Genomic DNA, 23028 nt, shown 5'->3' on the forward strand with positions numbered 1-23028 from the left:
GCGCATGCGCCGAAACCCGGAAATAACCCGTTCCGTTACTTCTGGGTTCGGTGCGCAACCCGAAATCGCGCAACCTGAAGCGGCCGTAACCCGAGGTATGACTGTATAGGCATTTATAATGTGGTTTTCCTCCAAGTACCTTGTGGTACCTTATGTGGCTCTTCGTTTCCATTCCTTACACCAATCTTGTAAGGTAGGTCAGTCCAAGAGACGGTGACCAAGCTCATAGGCAGGGGTGGCTTTCCACCATGCTAATCTATGAGTGCCTTCAGCTGGGAAGCTGCTTTTGGATCAGGTGAAGCTGGTTAGGGAGTCATGGTCAACAGCAGAACCTGCTCTTTAATTCAGATTCGCTTGTCCCTTGAACACACACAGTTGGGTTTAAAGGTCCAGCTTTGGAAATATGTTACGTGCAAGACTGTCTCAAGGCAAATTTTAAAAATGCAGTATAAACACCAACAATTGGGAAGCACTGGCCTGCGAGCGTTCCACTTGGAGAACAACCTTTACCAAAGGTGTCATGGGTTTTGAAGACACTCGGAACTCAGGACGCAAGGGAGAAACGTGCTAAGAGGAAGGCATGCTTGGCAAACCCTCACCGGGATCAACTCCCGCCTGGAAACCTATGTCCCCACTGTGGAAGGATGTGTGGTTCCAGAATTGGCCTCCACTTACGGACTCATTGTTAAAACCGTGTTTATGGAAGACAATTTTACTTGGCTATGAGGGATCACCAAAGAAGCAGTAGCAGCATGGATATTCACCGGGGGGGGGGGGGGGACAAAGGAAGCAACCCCAGGCCCCCCTCCCCATGAGCCACAATCTCTGGATCCCTATTTCTTTCTTCTTCAGAGTATGCATCTAGCACTTAGGATCATAGAACTGTAGAGTTGGAAGGGACCCAGGGGTCATCCAGTCCAAACCCCTGCAATGCGGGGATTTCGGCTAAAGCATCCATGACAGATGGCCGTCCAGCTTCAGCTTACAAACCTCCAAGGAAAGAGAGTCCGCAACCTCCTGAGGGAGGTTGTTCCACTGTTGAACAGCTCTTGCTGTTAGAAAGTTTGTCCCATATGTTTTGTCGGAATCTCCTTTCCTGTAACTTGAAGCCTTTGGTTCGAGTCCTACCCTCTGGAGTAGGGGGAAAAAAAGTTGGTAGGACCCGAGTCATGAGGCAGATGTGCAGGTGCTATTATCCTCATTTGCTGGAGCTCAAAATGAAATTCTCCTTTGTTCTCTTAGAATGGCAATGGCCCCCGCCTGAGAAGTGCCGGAGCTCAGCTCCGGTGAGTTCCGGCTGAAGAAAAAGCCCTGCTCATTTGTTTTGTAAAGAGAGGACTGGAGAGAAACACCCATCGAGACCCGAGGAGAGAAGGGAAATTTAGTAGTTTGCTTTTGAGCCTTTTTATACTCATCTTCCCAGATACAGAATTGATTGCTGTTCGTAAATAATAAAGAACATAGTTTTTTGTTTTTTTTTTTAAATGAAATTGGGAATGAGCAGTAAGGTGTTTAATCAAAAACAAAGATGGGAGTGTGTTGTCCTTCTAACTCAGGTCTTATTTCATACGAAGTATGTGTGTGTTTTTCTCAGTCTGTAAGCATTTTAAAAATTGCCCAGTCATTGCAGACAAAGTCTCTCACTATTCTACCCATATTGCAGGGTGCAGGGCGGTGGTTCCAAGGGCATGGGTTACACCTACCCTGCAAAGCAAACTCTCCTGCCACCCCCCCCCCCACATCCCATCAAGGTCTTGGTGGACACCAGGGCCGAATTTCGGTTTGATGAGGCCCTAAGCTACTGAAGATAATGGGGCCCTTTATATGTCCAGCTGTCCTTTGTCATGTTATCGCTGTTTTTTTGTGTTGAATATATGCTATATGGTAATTTATAGACCTCTCAAGCCATTTGCACACATTGCCATGCAAGCAGTCCATGTAGAATGCAGGCACCCTATATATAGAAATGAGCAAACCCGTGAAATTTTAGGGAGCAGGCTAGCAGGCGGGGCCCATGACTTACATCATAGGAGCCTACACAACACAAAACACTCTTGCTGTATGTAGGTTTTATTTTATTTGTTTTCTATCTTATATTTTGGAAATGTACATCCAGTTTTTTTTTCCTTAAATTTTTTTTTTGGGGGGGGGGCCTAGTGTTGTTCTACCCATTTTGCTGCAGAGAAATCGGGGGTAGAGTAGTGTATGGCAACCATCAAGTATAGCCCAATGTTGCTAGCCTTGTGCACTGGGGGGCTTTTCAGGAAATGCAGCAGGGGGGAGAACCTGTGGCCCTCTAGAAGTTGTTGGATTCCACCTACCCAGGGTGCCAACTTGAATAAAACATTGGGGAGGGGGCAGGTAAGCCCCGTCTGGCATAATCAATCACATATTGCGGCACACACACACCATTTGAATGGAAGAACCCATCAACTCTGGGAGGACCTGGCCCCCTCAAATATTGTATAAGGGGGGCTGAAGGGACCTTGACCCCTAGGAGCTGGCTCTAATGTCCCCTATCATCAACTGCAGCCAGCAAGGCCAATAGTTGTGCACGATTGGGGTTGTAGACCAGCAACATCTGATTCTACAGAATCAAAATCGGGTTCTACAGAATTTTCTTGGTATTTCAGAACAGGTTTACGCTATAGGTCAACATTTCTGGGCTTTGAGAAGCAGTATGGTTTCGAAAACTTTCTTCAAATGAGTTCTACACACAAAAATAGGAAACGGGAACGTTAAGAAAAAGTACAATTGCTGATTTTAAGAATGGTGATCCAAATGTACAAGCTCAATGAAACAAACATGAAGATAGATGTTAACTGCCAGTTCAACAGTCCTGAAACTTGTCAGCAACCAAAGGACCAAAACCGTTGTCTAATAATAGAATATTAAACTTTTGTACACTTTGAACTTCCTGTCTTCTGCACCACACCCTCAGAGACATTTCCAAGTATTTTCATATTATTCAACTTGGATTTCCAGCACAAAACAATGGCTCGGTTGAGAATTACAAAGCATACACCCTAATACTTAATAGCAAAGTCGTCTTATGCATAGTGAAAAAGCCAGAACCTCTTCAATTACAAAAATGCTTCAGCGATAGCATAAACTTTGCAACAGAGCCATGACATAGTCTTCCCTAGAGGATTTCAAGAGGAGTTTGTGAAAGCTATCAGAGATAATTTACTGGTGGCCCTCCAGATGTTGTTAGACTTCAACTCCCATAATCCCTTGCTATTGACCAAATACTTTTATAATACAAAAATAATTTTATAAGTTGTGTGCGCTTGTTTCCCAGTTTGTTTGTTTTTTTTTATAAGAATTTATTGACATTTTTACTTATAACAACATACAACCTTAACCACACCTACATTTATACACATACAAAACAAATACAATTACACATCTAATACAAAAATTGCCATGATTTTTCTTCTTAATTAGACATCTCAAAAAAAAATTTCTTTTTCCAATCTTGACAGTTGACTTCCCCTGCCTTTTCACCTTCGAGTTTATATCCATAATCTACTTTTTAACCTCTTCATTTAAAGAAATTAAACTTAATTATATATATAAAGTAAAACATTCATCTTAATCTTCATCTTAATCTTAATCATCTTAATCTATAAACTTAAACCACTTAAAATGACTTCATTTATACTACATCCTCATAGATCCTCACAAATCATCCTCAACAAATCTATCTCTTCTATCCTTTGAACTGCTGCTAATAACATAGAAACTTGAAATATCTCTTTTCATATTCAAACAAATAATAAAACAAACTATTGTTGACAGTGTTCACCCTCCGATTTCAAAATACCATAACAGATTGCTTTAGATTTTACTTAATACTTCACCCCACACCCCCTCTGTCCATTCTTCTTCTCCTGATGGCATCAGCACTGAACTTCCATGCAACTTCCCTCTCCCAACGTCCACAGATCCAGGCACAGTCCAAAGCTCTCCTTGCCACGAGCTCCGAGGTATCCAACTCTCCCTCTCTCAGCTTCTCCGGTTCTTTGTAGCATTCCTTTTCTTCTTGTAAATACCTTAATTCTCTGTCCCTGGCCCCCGAGCTCACACCTCGGGGACTGGATATAGCAAATCTTGACATCGCCTTGGGGCTGCCACCCCCAACAAGCGAATTTCCTCTCCGAAGTAGCTCATTCATTTCTTCCCATCTTTCCATCCATCCTCTCAGCTCTTTGACAAGATTTTCTTCCAAAGTGTCAAAAGTTTTGTTAGCCTCCTCTGTGGGCAGTTGGTTCCATTTCAGACCCCCACACAAGACTTTGACTTTTCTGTAAATTAGTTCCACCTTCAAGGCAGTGAGCCTTTGTTCATCTGTTAGTCCAGAGTTCAATACCAGTTCAAGAACGAAACCCAGCATACTGGCAGAGGAGGAGGAAGTGGGTATCATATTTCTTCTCCTGTCTCTTTGTTCGTCGCCATTTTCCTAAGCTGGAGCGCAAACACCGCAACTTTAAATAGAGATATTTTCCGCTAGTTAGCTTCCCAAGAAAAAAGTTTGCCAGTCTCATGTATCGATTTTAGATACTTTATAACCAGTTCTGTGGCAGCAATCCCTCAAATTGGTTAATTTCTTAGGCTCGAAGGGAGGGAGGCAGGCTGCCTTTCTCCTTCCCCCCGGATCGTTCCAAAAACACGATTTCTGCCAAGATTATTTACTCACGACCACCGGGTTCCTTTAGCTCCATTCTTCACAGGTAGAACTTGGACGCTCACCGCGGGCTTTGCCGCCGCATTTGCATCCCGGTTGGGGCATATCCCCGTAAGCCCGGCTCCGTTGTCCCTTCACCCCCACTCCCCCTTTACAGGGGGGCAGGGGAAGGGTTCGGAGCCTCCGCGGGCGCAGCCGGGGAGCCCAGGGTGCGGGACGCTCTTCCCGCACCCCAACCGGAGCCGCGCGCTGCGGTAGCGCGGCTCCTAACCCCCGGGATGGACAAGGCGCTTCAGACCCGAAGCAGCCTTCGACCACCCGGCGATGGCGTCGCCGCCGGAAGTCGCTTGTTTCCCAGTTTGATTCTTTTGTATGGTTCTGTATCCTTTGTGGTATTTTAAGCACTGTGACTTGCCGTTATTTTTATTGATCAGCACCGTATTTTTCACTCCATAGGACGCGCCTGAACATAAGACGCACCTAGTTTTTAGAGGAGGAAAGGGGGGAAGCCCTGCTTTTTTGAGGATCAGCTGAAAGTGGTGCAGCTTTTTTTGAAAAGGGAAAAGCCCTGCTTTTTTGAGGATCAGCTGAAAGTCGTGCAGCTTCTTTTTCAAAGAGGGAAAGCCCTGTTTTTATGGGGTTCAACTCACAGTTCTGCAGCTTCTAGTCCTATAGCCATTTCTACAGTTTCCAGACAGATAATCTAATCAGCCAGTCAAAATTAAATCATCATCATTATCCAAACGTACGGTTACCAGGGCCATGCTGCTTTTGCCTGGTGGGGTGGTCACAGCTGGAGTACCAGGCTCAGTTGGTGACAGCTGTTCCCTGCAACAGGACCTCCAAAGCTATTTGTTGGAGGAGCCCCAAACTGCAAGCTTTTAAGGAAAGTGCTATCCCATTCAAAATACCACCTTCCTCAGTATTACCACATTTGAAGAGCACTTCATCTTATCTGGATTCAACTCCATTCTATTTTAGGGATGGAGAACCTTGGTTCCCCTTCCCTGGTATGTTGGCTTTCACCCAGCCCTTTAGAGATCACAAATATAGCATTTCTACTGTCTCACCCAAATTAGGTGACAAGAGAAAATGGAGTTGTGCCATCAGCATACTGATCCATCCCACAACATAAATACCACTGTCTCCCAGCAGCAGCAGCACCTAGTATTGGCCTTCCAGGTAGGAATGAAAGCACTGAAGCACAGTGACCCCAGAGGGGAGTATCAATGGCTAACTGATACTTATTGCAATCTTCTGAGTCTAAGGAGGCCATGCCACCATGTCCTTCAAAGGCAGCTGGGACCATTTACTGTCTCCTGGACGCAGCTATCCAGTCCCATCCAGCTAGGTGTTATGAGCCAAGAAGCCAATGATTGAACAAACAGCTGGGAGGCCAGACTTCTCCTTGTCCATGTCCTGAAGCCATAATGACTGAAAGTCATCTAATAAAATAGGAATAGGCAGCGCTCTAAACATGTCCTTAGGCCGAGCTGTCAAAACAGTTATATCCAAGTTGCTGCAGATGCGAGTTATTTTACTCTCAAGGTGCCTAGTAAACATGTCACAACATGCCTCCAAGGGTTTTTTTTTTTAAAAAAAAACATTGCCTTGCATGCCATGTTGGAAAAAGTCCCAAGGCACTCAAAGAACTTCACTGGACTGTACTCCATAAAATCAGTGATTGAGGGTGAGCATTGCACTATTTTCTGCCACTTGCATTCCAGCATTTCTGCTTTACAGCCATCAGTATCCAGGTAAACCATGGGACTAACTGAACTCTGCATTATGGAATATGTAAGGTTTTCAGTGGCTGCTCATGAGTAACCAGGCTGACGCAGAAACTTCTGAAACTAAGTTTCTTTATTGTGCAATTATATACAGTGCAGCTAAGAAAAAGACACCCACCTCATCCTTCGGCAGAGTCCGGGAATGACCCCTTCCGGTTCTTTGCCCAGCATAAAAGGCGCGGGATGCGGAACCCCCGCCTACCCCCTCTGCGTCTTTCCCCCCTGCGCAAATGGGGAGGCGGAAGGGGTGCTTCTCTTCCAGCCACTGCCTGGAGCGAGGGCTCTCTTCCCCTCTCAGAGCCCTGACTCCTATTTCCTGCTCCCATCTCCCCCTCCGCACTAGAAGGATCACTGCTTCCCCCACTGGAGGAAGATGAATTGCTCAGCATCTGGGACGGGGGCTCGCGATACCGATAAAGCCCTGGCAACTCCTTGGCTTCTGGCGAGGGCAGTCCTCTGACAGGATATTACGTCTTTCCCTTCTTCTTCTGAAGGGAGGACCGTAAAGAAGGCTGATCGCCGAAGAATTAATGCTTTTGAATTATGGTGCTGGAAGAGACTCTTGAGAGTCCCATGGACTGCAAGAAGATCAAACCTTTCCATTCTGAAGGAAATCAGCCCTGAGTGCTCTCTGGAAGGACAGATCCTGAAGCTGAGGCTCCAAGACTTTGGCCACCTCATGAGAAGAGAAGACTCCCTGGAAAAGACCCTGATGTTGGGAAGGATGGAGGGCACAAGGAGAAGGGGACGACAGAGGATGAGATGGTTGGACAGTGTTCTTGAAGCTACTAACATGAGTTTGACCAAACTGCGGGAGGCAGTTGAAGACAGGAGTGCCTGGCGTGCTCTGGTCCATGGGGTCACGAAGAGTTGGACATGACTAAACAACAACAAACTTGGGTAGCTTTTCTTTCTATTCATTTATTAGTTTTCATTGGCAGTGAGAGAGGTTGGGGGGCCCAGGGCATAGCTGCTTGCCTGCAGTGAGTTTTGATTGCATGTGTGAGGGGACAACCCAGTCAGTTAGGCGGCATATAAATACATTATTATTATTATTATTATTATTATTACTATTATTATTATTATTATTATTATTATTTTGAAAAGCGGTTCATACAATGATCCTCTTCCTGCACAGTGTCAGCATACTATTTTGTATCTCAGCAGCTAGCATTGGGTACACTCTGGTCATCAACTGCTATTCCATCCCACGGCAAAGTCCCTAGCATTTGGTGGGTTTTGTTGCATTTTGCTGATGGAACTAAGAAGAACTTGCTTATTGAAAATTAACACAGATACCTAGCTTTAGTCAAATAATATCTTGCAAACAAACAAAAGTGATTTGAGGTTTTCTTCCTGGACATAATTTTTCTTTGGATTTTACCACAATAGAATAGAACAGAATAACCTCGCCACGTTTCATTACAGTAGTGGCACAATTCACGGGCAAGTGAGCAGGTGTCTTAGTTTTCTGTGCTCTTTGCTCTGTCCATTGTAGCTGCCTTTTTCCAATCTGCCTCCGTCCCATTTGTCTCCAAGTGACAGTGTCTGACACTCCACGATACAAAGATCCGACAATACTGCCTAGGCTGCAGTGGGAATGAAAAGCTTGTAAGAAGCGGGAAAGCTGTTGTGTTGAAAACTGGATCAGGATGTTTAACCTCGAGTAGAAAGTTTTTAAGAAAGAATAGAGCCGAGAACATAATTGAGCTGGCTTTGCAGAAGAAAAGACTATTCTGTACAAAGGCAGATAAATTTACTTCTTTCTGGTGTCAAGGACTTTTTACTTAGGCATTTCCTCCTTCCTTTTGAAGAAGCTATTATAAGATAGAGGGCTAGAAGCATCCATTATTCAGCGCTAAACTGTGGGTTAAACACAAAAGAAAGTAAAATTTGTTCTGGGGTTATGAATCAACGGAGACATTTTTGTAAGAAGTTAAAGCCTAGTTAGGCTGCCAAAAGACTCTGGTGCATGTACTCAGATGACACCTGAATTGGGGTAATCCAAATGACCTATCCATGCTAATGCTACCTTGACTCCTTCCTCCTTTTTCTGTCTCAATAAAGTCAGAACATACAGAACATAGCCAAGCACTCCCCCATCTCGCCAGACTTCTGTTTCTGGGTCACTGCAGAAATGTGTGAGGGCCACTTTATGTGTTGCAGCAAAAGACAAGTCCTTGAACTTCCACTGTGGCTCAGTTTCACCTTTTCATTGATGTCGGAAGAGTTTTTGCAGAATACGAATGCACCTAAGTCCAGCACTTTGAATTATGGTGCTGGAGGAGACTCTTGAGAGTCCCATGGACTGCAAGAAGATCAAACCTATCCATTCTCAAGGAAATCGGCCCTGAGTGCTCACTAGAAGGACAGATCCTGAAGTTGAGGCTCCAGTACTTTGGCCACCTCATGAGAAGAGAAGACTCCCTGGAAAAGACCCTGATGTTGGGAAAGATGGAGGGCACAAGGAGAAGGGGATGACAGAAGACAAGATGGTTGGACAGTGTTCTCGAAGCGACTAACATGAGTTTGGCCAAACTGCAAGAGGCAGTGAAGGATAGGCGTGCCTGGCGTGCTCTGGTCCATGGGGTCATGAAGAGTCGGACACGACTGAACGACTGAACAACAACAAGTCCAGCACTCATCTGAGGCCCCGTGTGTGTGTGTGTGTGTGTTTATGTTCTGGGGCATGCAAATGCTCTTCGAACATATTAGCCAACTCACCTTTGATCTGATGGAAACTGGGGACCCACCCTTTGCTGTAAAAAGTGCCTACAACTGAGTTCAGCTGGTCCAGTCTCTGGCTCACTTCTGCTAAAAACACCCTTGTTACTGGTCTTTCCTGAGTACCCCATGTGTCATGCTGCCCATGCGAGCACTTTTTGCACAAACAAGAAGTGATGCCGACTGCACCTGCTCCTGATAAAACCTAGTGTTTATCACAGATGCTGGTGATAACCATGGAACGTATGACTCTCAATAGATTACTCGCTCATTTCAGACTGAGGACTTTGAACCCTCATGTGACCATATGGGACCCACATTTATAATCTATCAAGCCGTTCCCCTCTGGTTTTTCTTCACCTCTTATCCTTTCTCTTATACAAACTTCAAAGAAACGATGAAAATAGTGGTGGTGTCGTCCCGCTTGCAACCTACCTTGGGACAAGGTGCGACCCCATCGTCATGCCTGCTGTTTGAAGAGCAGCTATTTAGTTTAGCCTTCAAGCCCTAAAACAGTATAGCCTGCAACAGAGATGGGGAGCTGGTGGCCTCCTGCGTGTTGTCGGACTCCAACTCCTATAAGCCCTGGGCATTTCATTCCACTTTTAATTTGTATACCACCTTTCTATATCACTACACACAAGGCAGTTTACAAGCGGAAGAAACAACAAAACAGACGGCCAAGATCACACACGCAATAACAATCTGAGATCCAACGAAAAAAGGCCGCAACAACTTTAAACTAAACAAGTTGTACCAAATAAAGCAATATTCAACAATCCATTATATAATAGTAAACAGTAGAATTTAATATCAGCAAATAATAGTTAAACAGTTTACGCTTACCAATTACAGTAAGGAATTACCGTATTTTTCGCTCCATAAGATGCACTTTTTTCCTCCTAAAAAGTAAGGGGAAATGTCTGTACGTCTTATGGAGCGAATGCATGGTCCCTGGAGCTGAATTGCCTAGGGGCCAAAAGCAGATTGTGCTCTTTTTTTTTTTTACAAAGAGGGAAGGGGGTGTTGAAAGGAAGCCGCTGAACAGCTGTTCAGCAAGTGATCAGGAGAGAGATAAGGCTCCATTTCTGCCCCGCCCCATTTTCCAGGCCTCCATTGTTGAATGCAGAGGGAGGCTGTTTGTTTCCCCAGCGACATGTGACTGGCTGATTAGATTATCTGTCTGGAAACTGTAGAAACGGCTACCTTTCCTTTCTTAAAGAAGCTGCAGAACTGTGAGTTGAACCCCATAAAAACGGGGCTTTTCCCTTTGCAAAAGAAGCTGCACAACTGTGAGCTGATCCTCAAAAAAACAGGGCTTTCCCCCTTTCCTCCTCTAAAAACTTGGTGCGTCTTATGGAGCAAAAAATATGGTATATCAACTCCCTGTATCATCTCAGTAACAGAACTGGGTTCTTCTTCAAATATTACCACAAAGTAAGTTTTACCACCTCAAATTTTCTCTCGCAAAAGTGAAGCTACATTGGGACATTTAAAATAAGGAAGCAGTATGTTACTCTAAACTTTACTTATCTGCAGGTGTAAATACATAAGTCTAATAATAAGAGTTCCCACTGAGAAAAGTGTTACTTATATTAAAATATTAAAACTATTTAATGAGCTTTCTCCCACTGCCCTCCAAAAAAAGTAAGTTTAAGTGTGTGCCTTAACCTGCTTGAGGCAAAGGAAGTTTCAAACATATTGGATTTGAAACTAGCCATTATTTCCCATGTTGCAAAAATGGCAATTTTATTTCCCGACAGCAAATGAAACTGTCAGGAAAATTTAGATGCAATAAAACTGTGTGGTTAAACCAACATGCTGGATTTGGACTAAAAACTGAATTAAAGGAATTAAAATTAAGCATTATGTCAGTCAAAGTTTATAAAAACTTTATTAAAATAGGGGTATTTGGTGGGAAAACCTGGGAGTTTGGGCCTCGGTGAAGCCCAACAGGACCTGTCCATTTCATCTCTATCAATTGTGTCACATTTGGAATTTGCACAATGAAAAATATTTTTGCATTAAGTGTCTTGCTCCTGGCAACCTTTCCACCTTTATAAAAAGTTGTCAAGGCAGTGTGTGACTTTCCCGGCGCAGAGTTTGAGAATGGTGGCTTCAATCCAAGGCTAGCTAATAACGGCTGACATGCACTGGAACCTAGAGGCCTAAATCAACATTGTTTTCACAGCTGTAATTAAGCCACCTAATCAGAAGCACATTTTGACGGGACAGTTTCTGGAAGCCAGACATTATAATTTCTTATGCCTGGAGCGCAGTGGCTCATGAGAGGTCCTCATTTAATTTCAGTTTGTGTGTGTGAGTGTGTGTGTGTGTGTGTGTTTTAAAAGAGGCAGTAAAAAAGAAAATACTATTTGGAGGGTGTGGGGTGTGGGGAGGCAGCGGGAAAGCAGGGTGCATCTGTTGAAATGAAGCAGGCCTATGTGTTCACGTCGTGACCAACTTGCAACCCACCCTCCTCCGGCCGCGCGCCGAGTCCCCCGTCTCTCGGGTGGCAGCTGTGCGCAGTGAGAATACGGACCTCTGCCAAGATCAACAGATGAGCTGGTCTGAAATGGCTCTCTGTGTGTTCCGATTGTAAATTGTGCTGGTGATGATTAGAGAACTCCAACACAGGATGTTGACTCTTAAAACTGCCCAGAGAAAATACGTTTTGGGTTGCTTTCCTTCGAATTCAGTTAAAAATAATAATAAAAAAAAATGGGGGAGGGGAGTGGAAAGAAAAAGTAAACCCTTTTTGTGACTTGGTGCACAGAGTCGAGTCTCTCTGGCTGTCGGATGATTCCTCTAACATGAATTCACACGAATCAAATAGCTGTGTTGTTTTTATAAAAAGATATGAAAGGACCTCGCAGTGTTCCCACAGCAAGACCAGTCATCTCCAAGTGTTTATAGAAGAGAACCGCTGCTGAGTGCACTTCTTTAAGAAGCAAACCCAAAGTGTTTTGTGTGCGACACCACCTGCTAAAAAGGAGAGGTGGCGCTGTGGTCTAAACCAGTGTTCCCCAACCTTGGGCCTCCAGCTGTTTTTGGACTACAGCTGCCATCATCCCTAGCTAGCAAGGCCAGTGGTCAGGGATGATGGGAGTTGTAGGCCAAAAACAGCTGGGTTCCCAAGGTTGGGGAACACTGGTCTAAACCACTAAGCCTAGGGCTTGCCGATCAGAAGGTCGGCAGTTTGAATCCAGTGACGGGGTGAGCTCCCGTTGCTCGGTCCCTGCTCCTGCCAACCTAGCAGTTGGAAAGGACATCAAAGTGCAAGTAGATAAATAGGTACCACTCCGGCGGGAAGGTAAACGGCGTTTCCGTGCGCTGCTGTGGTTCGCCAGAAGCGGCTTTGTCATGCTGGCCACATGACCCAGAAGCTGTACGCCGGCTCCCTCGGCCCATAAAGCGAGATGAGCACCTCAACCCCAGAGCCGTCCGCGACTGGACCTAACGGTCAGGGGTCCCTTTACCTTTACCTACAACCCCTTCAGTATCTAGAAGCTGGTTAGTGCTTGTTATGACTTACCTATGCCCTGGTCATACTGAACTGTCAACTCGCCCACGCTCTGTGGAACTGCTGCAATGGGGAACTTTAAACATAAACTTTCAACCTCAGAGGCCATGGTAAGACTATCACTATGAAAGCCCTAGTCACTGGGGTCTGATTACGTTTAGTTCTGCATTTTAATTGCATGTGGATTCTATTAACTCGCCCCTTTGCCTTATAGGCAACGTTTTAATCAAATTACTACAATTTTCAAATACGCTACGATAGCTTGACAAGGTAAAAGTTCACATGCCTAGCATACATGGAATAGCAAAAAAACAAAAAACAACTTCATATAGAAGAGGAAATAATTTTTACAGACACACACACACACACACACACACACACACACAAAAGCAGGAAAATTTGTTGTCACGTTATTCTGTTGCTTCTTGTCCTCATGAGGGCAGTAGGGGTGGGGAATGTCGATACTGTAGGCCAAACACCCGCTACCACTCTATCTAGCCCTCCGGATTCTCCCCCAAGCTGCACTCCTCATTGCCCATGTGCCACATGGTCCCTAAGGGCTTCTGCCCAGTTGAAATATGTCCTTGAATTGCCATAACGCCTTTCGATTGCTTGCCTGGCTGGAAAGCTGTATGGGTGGAATTCAGCGACAGGCTAGTTAATACTACAGTTCCGCCAGCGCAAGCATTTCTGCTTGACAGATGGAATCATAGAATTGTAGAGTTGGAAGGGACCTGAGGGTCATCTAGCCCAACCCCCTGCAATGCAGGAATCTCAGCTAAAACATCCATGACCGGTGGCCATCCAACCTCTTCTTTAAAACCTCCAAGGAAGGAGAACGTTCCACTATCAAACAGCTCTTACTGCCAGAAAGTTCTTCCTGATGTTGGGTCAGAATCTCCTTCCTTGTACAGTTGTACCTTGGTTGTTGAAAACCTTAGTTGTCGAACAAATCGGCTCCCGAACGATCAAAACCCGGAAGTGAGTTTTCCGGTTTTCGAACATTTTTTTGGGAAGCCGAATGTCCGATGCGGCTTCCGATTGGCTGCAGGAGCTTCCTGCAGCTAATCAGAAGCCACGCTTTGGTTTCTGAACGTTTTGGAAGTCGAATGGACTTCCGGAACGGATTCCATTCGACTTCCAAGTTACGACTGTAATTGAAGCCATTGGTTGGAGTCCTACCCTCCAGAACAGGACTTTTAATAAGCCTTTGCAATGTTCTTCTTGTTATTTCAGCTTTGTGAAGCATCTGCCATTTAATCATATACAAAGATCCAGTGTGGTGTAGTGGTTAAGAGCGGTAGACTCATAATCTGGTGAACCGGATTCGCATCTCCACTCCTCCACATGCAGGCTGGTAAACAGAGAGCCAGGGTGGTGTAGTGGTTAAGAGCGGTAGACTTGTAATCTGGTGAACCGAGTTCGCGTCTCCGCTCCTCCACAGGCAGCTGCTGGGTGACCTTGGGCTAGTCACACTTCTCTGAAGTCTCTCAGCCCCACTCACCTCACAGAGTGTTTGTTGTGGGGGAGGAAGGGAAAGGAGAATGTGAGCCGCTTTGAGACTCCTTCGGGTAGTGATAAAGCGGGATATCAAATCCAAACTCTTCTTCTTCTTCTTCTTCACATTCTATACAGGAGAAGAAATTGCAAAAGACGCAACGCTATAGGGGGAAGGGAGCATTTCCCAGCACTTAGCATTGCAGTTCCTGGGAAAATGCAATGTCCCTATGACTAGAGCTGTGCAGAAGAGATGTGTCAGGATCCCGAGAAGAAATGAGTAACACTTTCGTTCGCTGTGCTCAAAACTATCTGGGAAGGCGCTCAGATCTATGATTCATAACGTCATTGTTTCCGCCCCAAACATTCTCAGACTGCCTGTCCAAAAGTCTACTGAGTTGTGTCATCTCTACCTCGCTCAGCTTGTGGCATTTCATCACAATGACGCCTCATGGAAACAAATGAAGTAAATACCACACACAAAACCGCATAAAAGCATTAAGGACACAAGCAGCGGTTGGATTGCGACATTAGTGGAGATATGCATCCAAAAGCAACAACCCTTGATATTTCTAGTGGTAGGATGACAGCACAGCTCTTTCTCCAGCTGTTATCTCACTTGCAACCATCTTCTCCTGAGGTTCATAATTCTTCCCCGCCCCCTTGATCTGAAGCTGTCCTCCTGACCCCGGAAAATTCCCATCTCCTCTTCATGCACGCAATCCCTGCGTCTCCTCAGGTTCTCTCACTCAATCCTCCTCCTAATTCTTTTTCGCCCGTTTCCCCTCTCTTTTGTGATACTATCTAGATTCCAAACGTTTGAGTAATTGCTGGGAATTCCTCCCAATATGCAATATACTTGCATAACTCTTTGTCTGCGGCCAGGTGGACATTTTTTTTTCGTTCTTTGTGCACAAAAACTTCAGCATTCTAAACTAAAACCTCCTAACGTTTGCAGAAATAGCCTCGTTCCCCAGTGCCAACAGCAGGATTTCCCTGGCCTCATGCAAGGGATGGGAATAGCTGTTCCTCCTGTGGGATTGCGGGTGGCAATCATACTCTGGGGTGGTGGATTTGTCCACTATTTGGTTGCTGTTGTGTTTTGGGGTTGTTGCTGTTGTTTAGTTAACAGAAAGAAAAACATTCCTTCCACAGAAGGACAACCCTCGATGAATATGTGGACAATGTGCTCATTTGTTCAAATGCCTCCAGGTAAAATCATGATACAGCTTCAGCCACACATAGCTCAGTCGGTTGAGCATGAGACTCTTAATCTCAGGGTCATGGGTTTGAGCCCCAAGTTGGGCAAAAGATTCCTGCATTGCAGGGGGTTGGTCTCGATGGCCCACGTGGTCCCTCCCCGACTCCACAATTCAAAGATTCGACAATTCCATGAAGTTCAAGTTTATTGTTTCTTTTTGACATGATCACAGGTATGGTTCTGAGCTGTGTGATGCAAACAAGAGTTGCCCGGACTCTTTCCTAAGACAAACTTGGGAATATTTGAATAAGCAATCACTGAATTAAACAAGACCAACGGGGAACCAGGCAGAGGGCCTTCTCGGTGGTGGCGCCCTCCCTATGGAACGCCCTCCCATCAGATGTCAAGGAGATAAAGAACTACACAACTTTTAGAAGACATCTGAAGGCAGCCCTGTTTAGGGAAGTTTTTAATGTTTGATGTTTTATTATGTTTTTATATTTTGCTGGAAGCTGCCCACAGTGGCTGGGGAAACCCAGCCAGATGGGTGGGGTATGTATGTATGTATGAATAAATAAATAAATAAATAAATAAATAAATAAATAAATAACAGATAGGCATAAACTAAAACAGTATCAGATGAATATTGCTAAACTAAGTGTTATATTCATCTCCTTTTAAGGAATTTGAGAGTTCTGCTTTCTAAAAAAAAATTGGGAGCCCATACAGGCTTAGACCTAATTAGTTATGTACAAATTATCCATAATGTATGCAAATATTACCCATCAATTAAGAATGATGTTTTCTGTTTTGATAGGTTTTGCATTTTAGCTAACTAGCACAATACAATGCTAACACTTTGTATCTGTAAGTGGAATCTGGATAGTTCATCAAGCACGATTCAGAGGCTTTTCGTTCTGCAGATCAAACCCCAGCCCAACACCTCAAAAGAGTTTGTTAGAATGAACTTTCCTCAAAGCTCTCTCTGGACAGAGGAAAGCAGCTCCCTGCATAGCAGGCTGCACTTGGCATGGCGCCCACTCCCTTGTTCACAACTTAAGCACCAGTAGCAATCGCAGCAAATATTCAGACAGAGACAAAAAGGAACATCTGAAAAAACATGCTGGGTTCAATATGTAAAACCAAGCAAGATGCCCAAGATACGTAAAGGTTAGGGCCCTGATCCTAAATTTTGCATGTGTGTTGCATGATGATGGCTTCCAAAAGTGCACAGGTGCAACTCCACACCACAATTTTACCCTGAAAAGCTAAAGAAGTCATGTGTGAGTTCAAGGCCTGTTAGCTAAACCATGGCTTGTCTTAATGTCTGGACCCCAGGTCTATCGGCCAAGTATGGATTTGTCCAGGGGTGAGACAAACCGCAAACTTGAACCCGCAGTTGTTCTGCAAACTTGTTATTTCCCATCTCAATTGTGTCACTTGGAGAGAAAATAACTTTTGATCCAGTCTCCCCCAAACTGCCCCCAACACACCACTTTCATACCCTAACATCCCGGAGGGACTGATGGGCACACAAGTGATCTTGGTGGAAATGTCTTCTAAGCCGCTTCTGGCGAACCAGAGCAGCGCACGGAAACGCCATTTACCTCCCCGCCGGAGCGGTACCTATTTATCTACATGCACTTTGACGTGCTTTCAAACTGCTAGGTTGGCAGGAGCTGGGACCGAACAACAGGAGCTCACCCCGTCGCGGGGATTCGAACCGCCGACCTTCCGATCGGCAAGCCCAAGAGGCCCAGTGGTTTAGACCACAGTGCCACCGCTGTGCTCCAGAATCATTGCCAAAGAAAAAGGAGATGTGACCCTATACTTTTTGATTTGCCAATCTTACACACAAGCATTCATACAGGACCAAAGGGTGACAAATTAATTCAACAGTTTCTTCCTCGACTATAAAAACTTTTACAGGGGTAGAGATCAATTTGCTCTGAAGGGCAAAAGCCAAATTGTAGATAACGTAATATACTCCATCTTTCCAGCTACGTAATAAATAAAAAATACTTTTTTGTAATGCAACACAGTTATGCAACCAAATGCAGGGCTCTGTAGAGTTGTATGGCAGAGTAAAATTCTGGGAGAGGGGAATAAAATGATAAAAAACAAACAAACAGACACTTACTGAGTGCAAGCTTTCATTTTCACGAAGGCATGCTGTTTGGAGTTCAGATTTCAGAGCTTCAATGTGGTGCTGGTGGGAAACGATTTCTCTCTCTAGTGTAGAGACTCTGGAGCACGCAAGTTGATAGACATCCATAAAACTTACAATCATCGCCTAAAGAGGAAGGAAAAGGAAAAGGAGTCATTGTTATATACAAATGCTGGTACCAGGTCGGTGTCATCTATGCCTAACCACATTTCTGAAGATACAACATCTTATTATCTAGTTTGTATAACTTACTTGCTTACGAACACACTCTCAGAAAACTGAACATCAATACTCACCTCTTAAAATATACCAGATTGTATGCATTTCTGCCAATGCGGTAAATGCTATTCTGTTAATCTCACAAAGCTTTCATTTCACTCTCTTCTACAATATTTGGAGAATAATGTATTTGGATGTGTAAACAGAGCTTCCTGGACTCATCTTCACAGCTAATTTCACTCAGCGAAGCTCAGAAGAATACCAGAGAGGGAGTAGGAACATTTTCAAAATGAATGGATTTGCTAATTCTCCCAACTCACCTTTAAAAAGAATTAGATTTAATTTGGCATGAAACTAAAGAAAGTTACAGACCTCTGAAAGTAAATAATCTGATTACAATATAGCTGGGAAAATAATTCTGTTCAGGTATATAGTGAAGGAATGTCCCAGCCGTGTAATATTGATCAGACTGATAATAAAGTTAACTGCACAAGAGAGTATAAATGATTTGGCAGTGCTGGTAACTTGATATCTGACCTAAATAGTATAACACTATTGGGATTATTGGACTTCTTTACAACTGGTTAATCACATTTTATAGTTATAGTTTCTCTCTGAAGTGACCTGTACTGATTTCTCAAATGTTTGAATAGCATTAGGGCTGATATTAAAAAATTCTATTTCTTTACTGAATAAGCCAAGATTAAACAAAATATGGCGCGCTCTTTAGCATTTTTCTTTTCTCTCTCTGATAGGAGTAAATGAACATTTTGGAATGATCAGGCTGGTAAACAGAGAGCCAGTGTGGTGTAGTGGTTAAGAGCGGTGGACTCGTAATCTGGTGAACGGGGTTCGCGTCTCCGCTCCTCCACATGCAGCTGCTGGGTGACCTTGGGCTAGTCACCCTTCTCTGAAGTCTCTCAGCCCCAGTCACCTCACAGAGTGTATGTTGTGGGGGGAGGAAGGGAAAGGAGAATGTTAGCTGCTTTGAGACTCCTTCGGGTGGTGATAAAGCGGGATATCAAATCCAAACTCTTCTTCTTCTTCTTGAACTTCCAAGTGTCCCTATTTTCCAGGGGTGTCCCTGATTTAGAGAAGCCATCCCAGTTTCTGGTTTGATCCTGGAATGTCCCGCTTTTCCTTAGGACGGCCCTGATTTCATCCGAGAAATGTTGGAAGGTATGGAGTTATGTGACCCCAGAGCCAAGGAGATAAACAACTATATAACCTTTAGAAGACATCTGAAGGCAGCCCTGTATAGGGAAGTTTTCTTTTAATTTTGAATTATATTTTTATATACGTTGGAAGCTGCTCAGAGCGGTTGGGGCAACCCAGTCAGATGGACAGGGTGTTGCTGTTGTTGCTGTTGTTGTTGTTGTTGTCGTCATAATTATCATTGAATAGGGTGTCCCTATTTCCACTGGAGAAATGTTGGGGCGTAGGTGAGTCTTGTTTAGCATACCATATCCCAACCATGGGATATGAGAGTGAGAGCTGGACCATAAAGAAGGCTGATTGCCAAAGAATTGATGCTTTTGAATTATGGTGCTGGAGGAGACCCTTGAGAGTCCCATGGACTGCAAGAAGATCAAACCTATCAATTCTGAAGTTAATCAGCCCTAAGTGCTCACTGGAAGGACAGATCCTGAAGCTGAGGCTCCAAGACTTTGGCCACCTCAGGAGAAGAGAAGACTCCCTGGAAAAGACCCTGATGTTGGGAAAGATGGAGGGCACAAGGAGAAGGGGACGACAGAGGACGAGATGGTGGGACAGTGTTCTCAAAGCGACTGGCATGAGTTTGGCCAAACTGTGGGAGACAGTGGAAGACAGGAGTGCCTGGCGTGCTCTGGTCCATGGGGTCACGAAGAGTCGGGCATGACAAAATGACTAAACAACAACATCTCAACCCTGCAGCTCAGCTATACGTGTTCCTCAAACACTTTTGAGGTTCAGTGAATTATTAAGCTCATCTATAGAAGAAGAAGAAATATGATCATTTTGGAAGTATTATACCTTGAGATGGAAGGGCATGTTGGCTTAGAGAAAGAGATGCACATTTGCACAGTAGATACAGAGAAGGAACTGTGTGTAGCGAAAAAGACCTTCCATGTAGGGGGTCACTCACTGGACTGGAAACCACAACACAAACTGCATTGTGATCACAGAATCACAGAGTGTGATTCTAACCCCTTGTGTGCTTTCAAACACTGCCTTTATTTGCAGGATATGGCCCAGATTGCTGTATTCATGCCTCGCTATCATATTGGGCTATGGACATCCTATTGCACACAACTATAGCTATATCTGGGATGCCAGATCATAGAACCATAGAATTGGAGAGTTGGAAGGGACCCTGAGAGCCATCAATTCGGACCCCCTACAATGCAGGAACTGAGAGTCCCATGGACTGCAAGAAGATCAAACCTATCCATTCTCAAGGAAATCGGCCCTGGGTGCTCACTAGAAGGACAGATCCTGAAGCTGAGGCTCCAGTACTTTGGCCACCTCATGAGAAGAGAAGACTCCCTGGAAAAGACCCTGATGTTGGGAAAGATGGAGGGCACAAGGAGAAGGGGACGACAGAGGACGAGATGGTTGGACAGTGTTCTCGAAGCTACTAACATGAGTTTGGCCAAACTGCGGGAGGCAGTGAAGGATAGGCGTGCCTGGCGTGCTCTGGTCCATGGGGTCACGAAGAGTCGGACACGACTGAACGACTGAACAACAACAATGCAGGAACAGGCACAACTCAGTATTTTGGTGCAAGCTGAAAGTTTCTCAGCTATTGTACTTGGTGGGTTTTGCTCACTGCTATTGATATAATAAATCTGTATTGTTTAACAGAAACGCTTGTGGAAACCCTCCCCCCCCCCAACTCCAACCACTAGATATTTCACGGAAAGAGTTGCAGAAACAATTCTACTTAAACAGTTATGTTATGGAGAAACATGTTCCTTTTTTCTCACATTAACTCTTTTTTTGTTCTCAATCACAAAAGGGTAATCTTTGTTCTTTATAAAAAAAAAGACACAGAAAGGTTAAAAACCACTTGTTCAAATATCAGAAACATAGACAAGTACAAATGACCAGATAGAACAGTATGTTATGCAATCATAAGAAACTATAGGCATTATGAATCAACTGCAATTCAGTTTAATCTCCCAAGTGAAATTTAGACAGTGCTACATACATTTTAATTTGGACAAGTTCTTTGGGGTAACATTTCCTACTTTCCCAAAAGGAACCATGGAATTTTCAGTATCAAGTGTTCAGAGACTCATATTTAAATCTCAGTGGAAAGATGATATTTCCAGTAGCTCACAGTATTTATTAGTGTGCTGCCAAGAGTGGATTTATTGCTGACTCAGCATAAAGTAACCTGTGCGGTAATTAAGAAAAATCAAGATTTCTGTTTTTGACTTTTTTTGCTATAGACAGTAGGATGAAGAGTCTATAACTTTTATAATACAGAACTCCTTTTCTGTTTTATGGAGTTCAATACTTTTTTTTACAATTTGTTTTCAAATAGTACATTAAATTTCAGGCTGTATATCACCTATCGTCTGTGGGGCTGTTTCTGCAAACCGAGTGGCAGCCCAGAGTCCAGCCATTTTTAAACTGATAATCCATTTCTACCCTTCCATCCCAAGGAACCAGATTCCTCAGATGTGCCTGGTTTAAGGCACAATCTCTGGACCTTTACTGTGCTGGTTAGCTAATTTTTTTATCTTCTGGCTTTGCCACATTTACACCACAAACCGGCATCACACAGAATTGACTGGTGCGAAATTATTCTCCTTGGTAGAAGAATTTTTCATCATTTGGTACAAGAATTCCCAAAGCGACTTACAACCAAGCAGAGAGACAATAAACCCCACACAGGTACATTAAAACCAAAAGGAAAACTTCCCTAAACAGGGCTGCCTTCAGATGTCTTCTAAAAGTCAGATAGTTGTTTATTTCCTTGAGGACATTCCACAAGGCAGGTGCCACTACTACCGAGAAGGCTTTCTGCCTGGTTCCCTGTAACTTGGCTTATCGCAGCGAGGGAACCGCCAGAAGGCCCTCGGCACTGGACCTCAGTGTCCGGGCAGAACGATGGGGGTGGAGACGCTCCTTCAGGTATACTGAAGGGACCAGGTGAGCCTCCCTGGGGAGAGCATTCCACAAACTTGTGTTGCTAGACCTTCTGGACCTCTCATGGAGGAGGCACCGAGACATTCACAGGGAAACCTAAATGCTTGTTTATAAGCTATTGTACTACCAACCTTACTGTATGCTTGTGAAATGTGGACCACTTATAAACGCCATTGCCAACTCCTCAAAAGATTAAATCAACGGTGTCTCCAAAAAAATTTACATATCACTTGGGAAGACAGGCGAACTAATGGAAGAAGCCAAGATCACCCGTGTCGAAGCAATGATTCTTCAACATCAACTTCGTTGGACTGGTCATGTTGTGCGGGTTCCTGATTATCTTCTTCCAAAGCAACTACTTTATTCCGAACTTAAAAATGGTAAGCGCAATGCTGGTGATCAACAAAAGAGGTTTAAAGACTCTCTCAAGGCAAATCTAAAAAAAAAATGTAGTATAAACACTGACAACTGGGAAACACTGGCCTGCGAGTGCTCCAATTGGAGAAACATGTCGTGGGTTTAGAAGACACTCAAATTCAGGACGAGAGGGAGAAACATGCTAAGAGGAAGGCACACTTGGCAAACCCTCACCGTGATCTGCTCCCACCCAGAAACCAATGTCCCCACTGTGGAAGGATGTGTGGATCCAGAATTGGCCTCCACAGTCACTTACGGACTCACTTTTAAAACCGTGTTCATGGAAGACAATCTTAGTTGGCTACAAGTGATCGCCAAAGAAGGAGGAGGAGGCACATGAAGAAGGGCTCAGAGGATGATCTCAGGGTCCAGATCGGTTTATATGACAAGGGGCAGTCCTTGAGGCATTGTGGTCCTGAGCCGTTTGCACCCGGAAACTAATTGGCAGCCAGTGCAGTCAGAAGCAGATGGGCTTGTGCAAAGGTGGAACGGGAGTTCCCCTTCCACTTGTAGCTTCCGTTTTCTACAATCCCTGCGATTGCAGAGGGTTTTCCCCAGCCTTCAGCAAAAACTTTTTTGGGGACCCAAAGTGGAAAATCCCACTGTAGAAGAGAAATTCCAGTGATGGTTCTCTGGATCCCACACACTGCTTTCACAAAAACTGTG

At 44.3% G+C, this 23028-nt stretch overlaps 1 protein-coding gene across 1 annotated transcript in view; it reads right to left on the reverse strand.

The window, feature by feature from the left end:
- CCDC171 (coiled-coil domain containing 171) overlaps positions 1-23028 on the reverse strand; it is a 190377-nt gene that overhangs the window by 10469 nt on the left and 156880 nt on the right. Inside the window, exon 24 of the mRNA XM_033173593.1 lies at positions 17563-17715. Coding sequence (XP_033029484.1) covers positions 17563-17715 — 153 coding nt within the window. The remainder of the gene's footprint in view (positions 1-17562; positions 17716-23028) is intronic.

This window comes from Lacerta agilis, chromosome 16 (genome assembly GCF_009819535.1).
Source record: "Lacerta agilis isolate rLacAgi1 chromosome 16, rLacAgi1.pri, whole genome shotgun sequence".
In the NCBI taxonomy this organism is placed as follows: Eukaryota; Metazoa; Chordata; class Lepidosauria; order Squamata; family Lacertidae; genus Lacerta; species Lacerta agilis.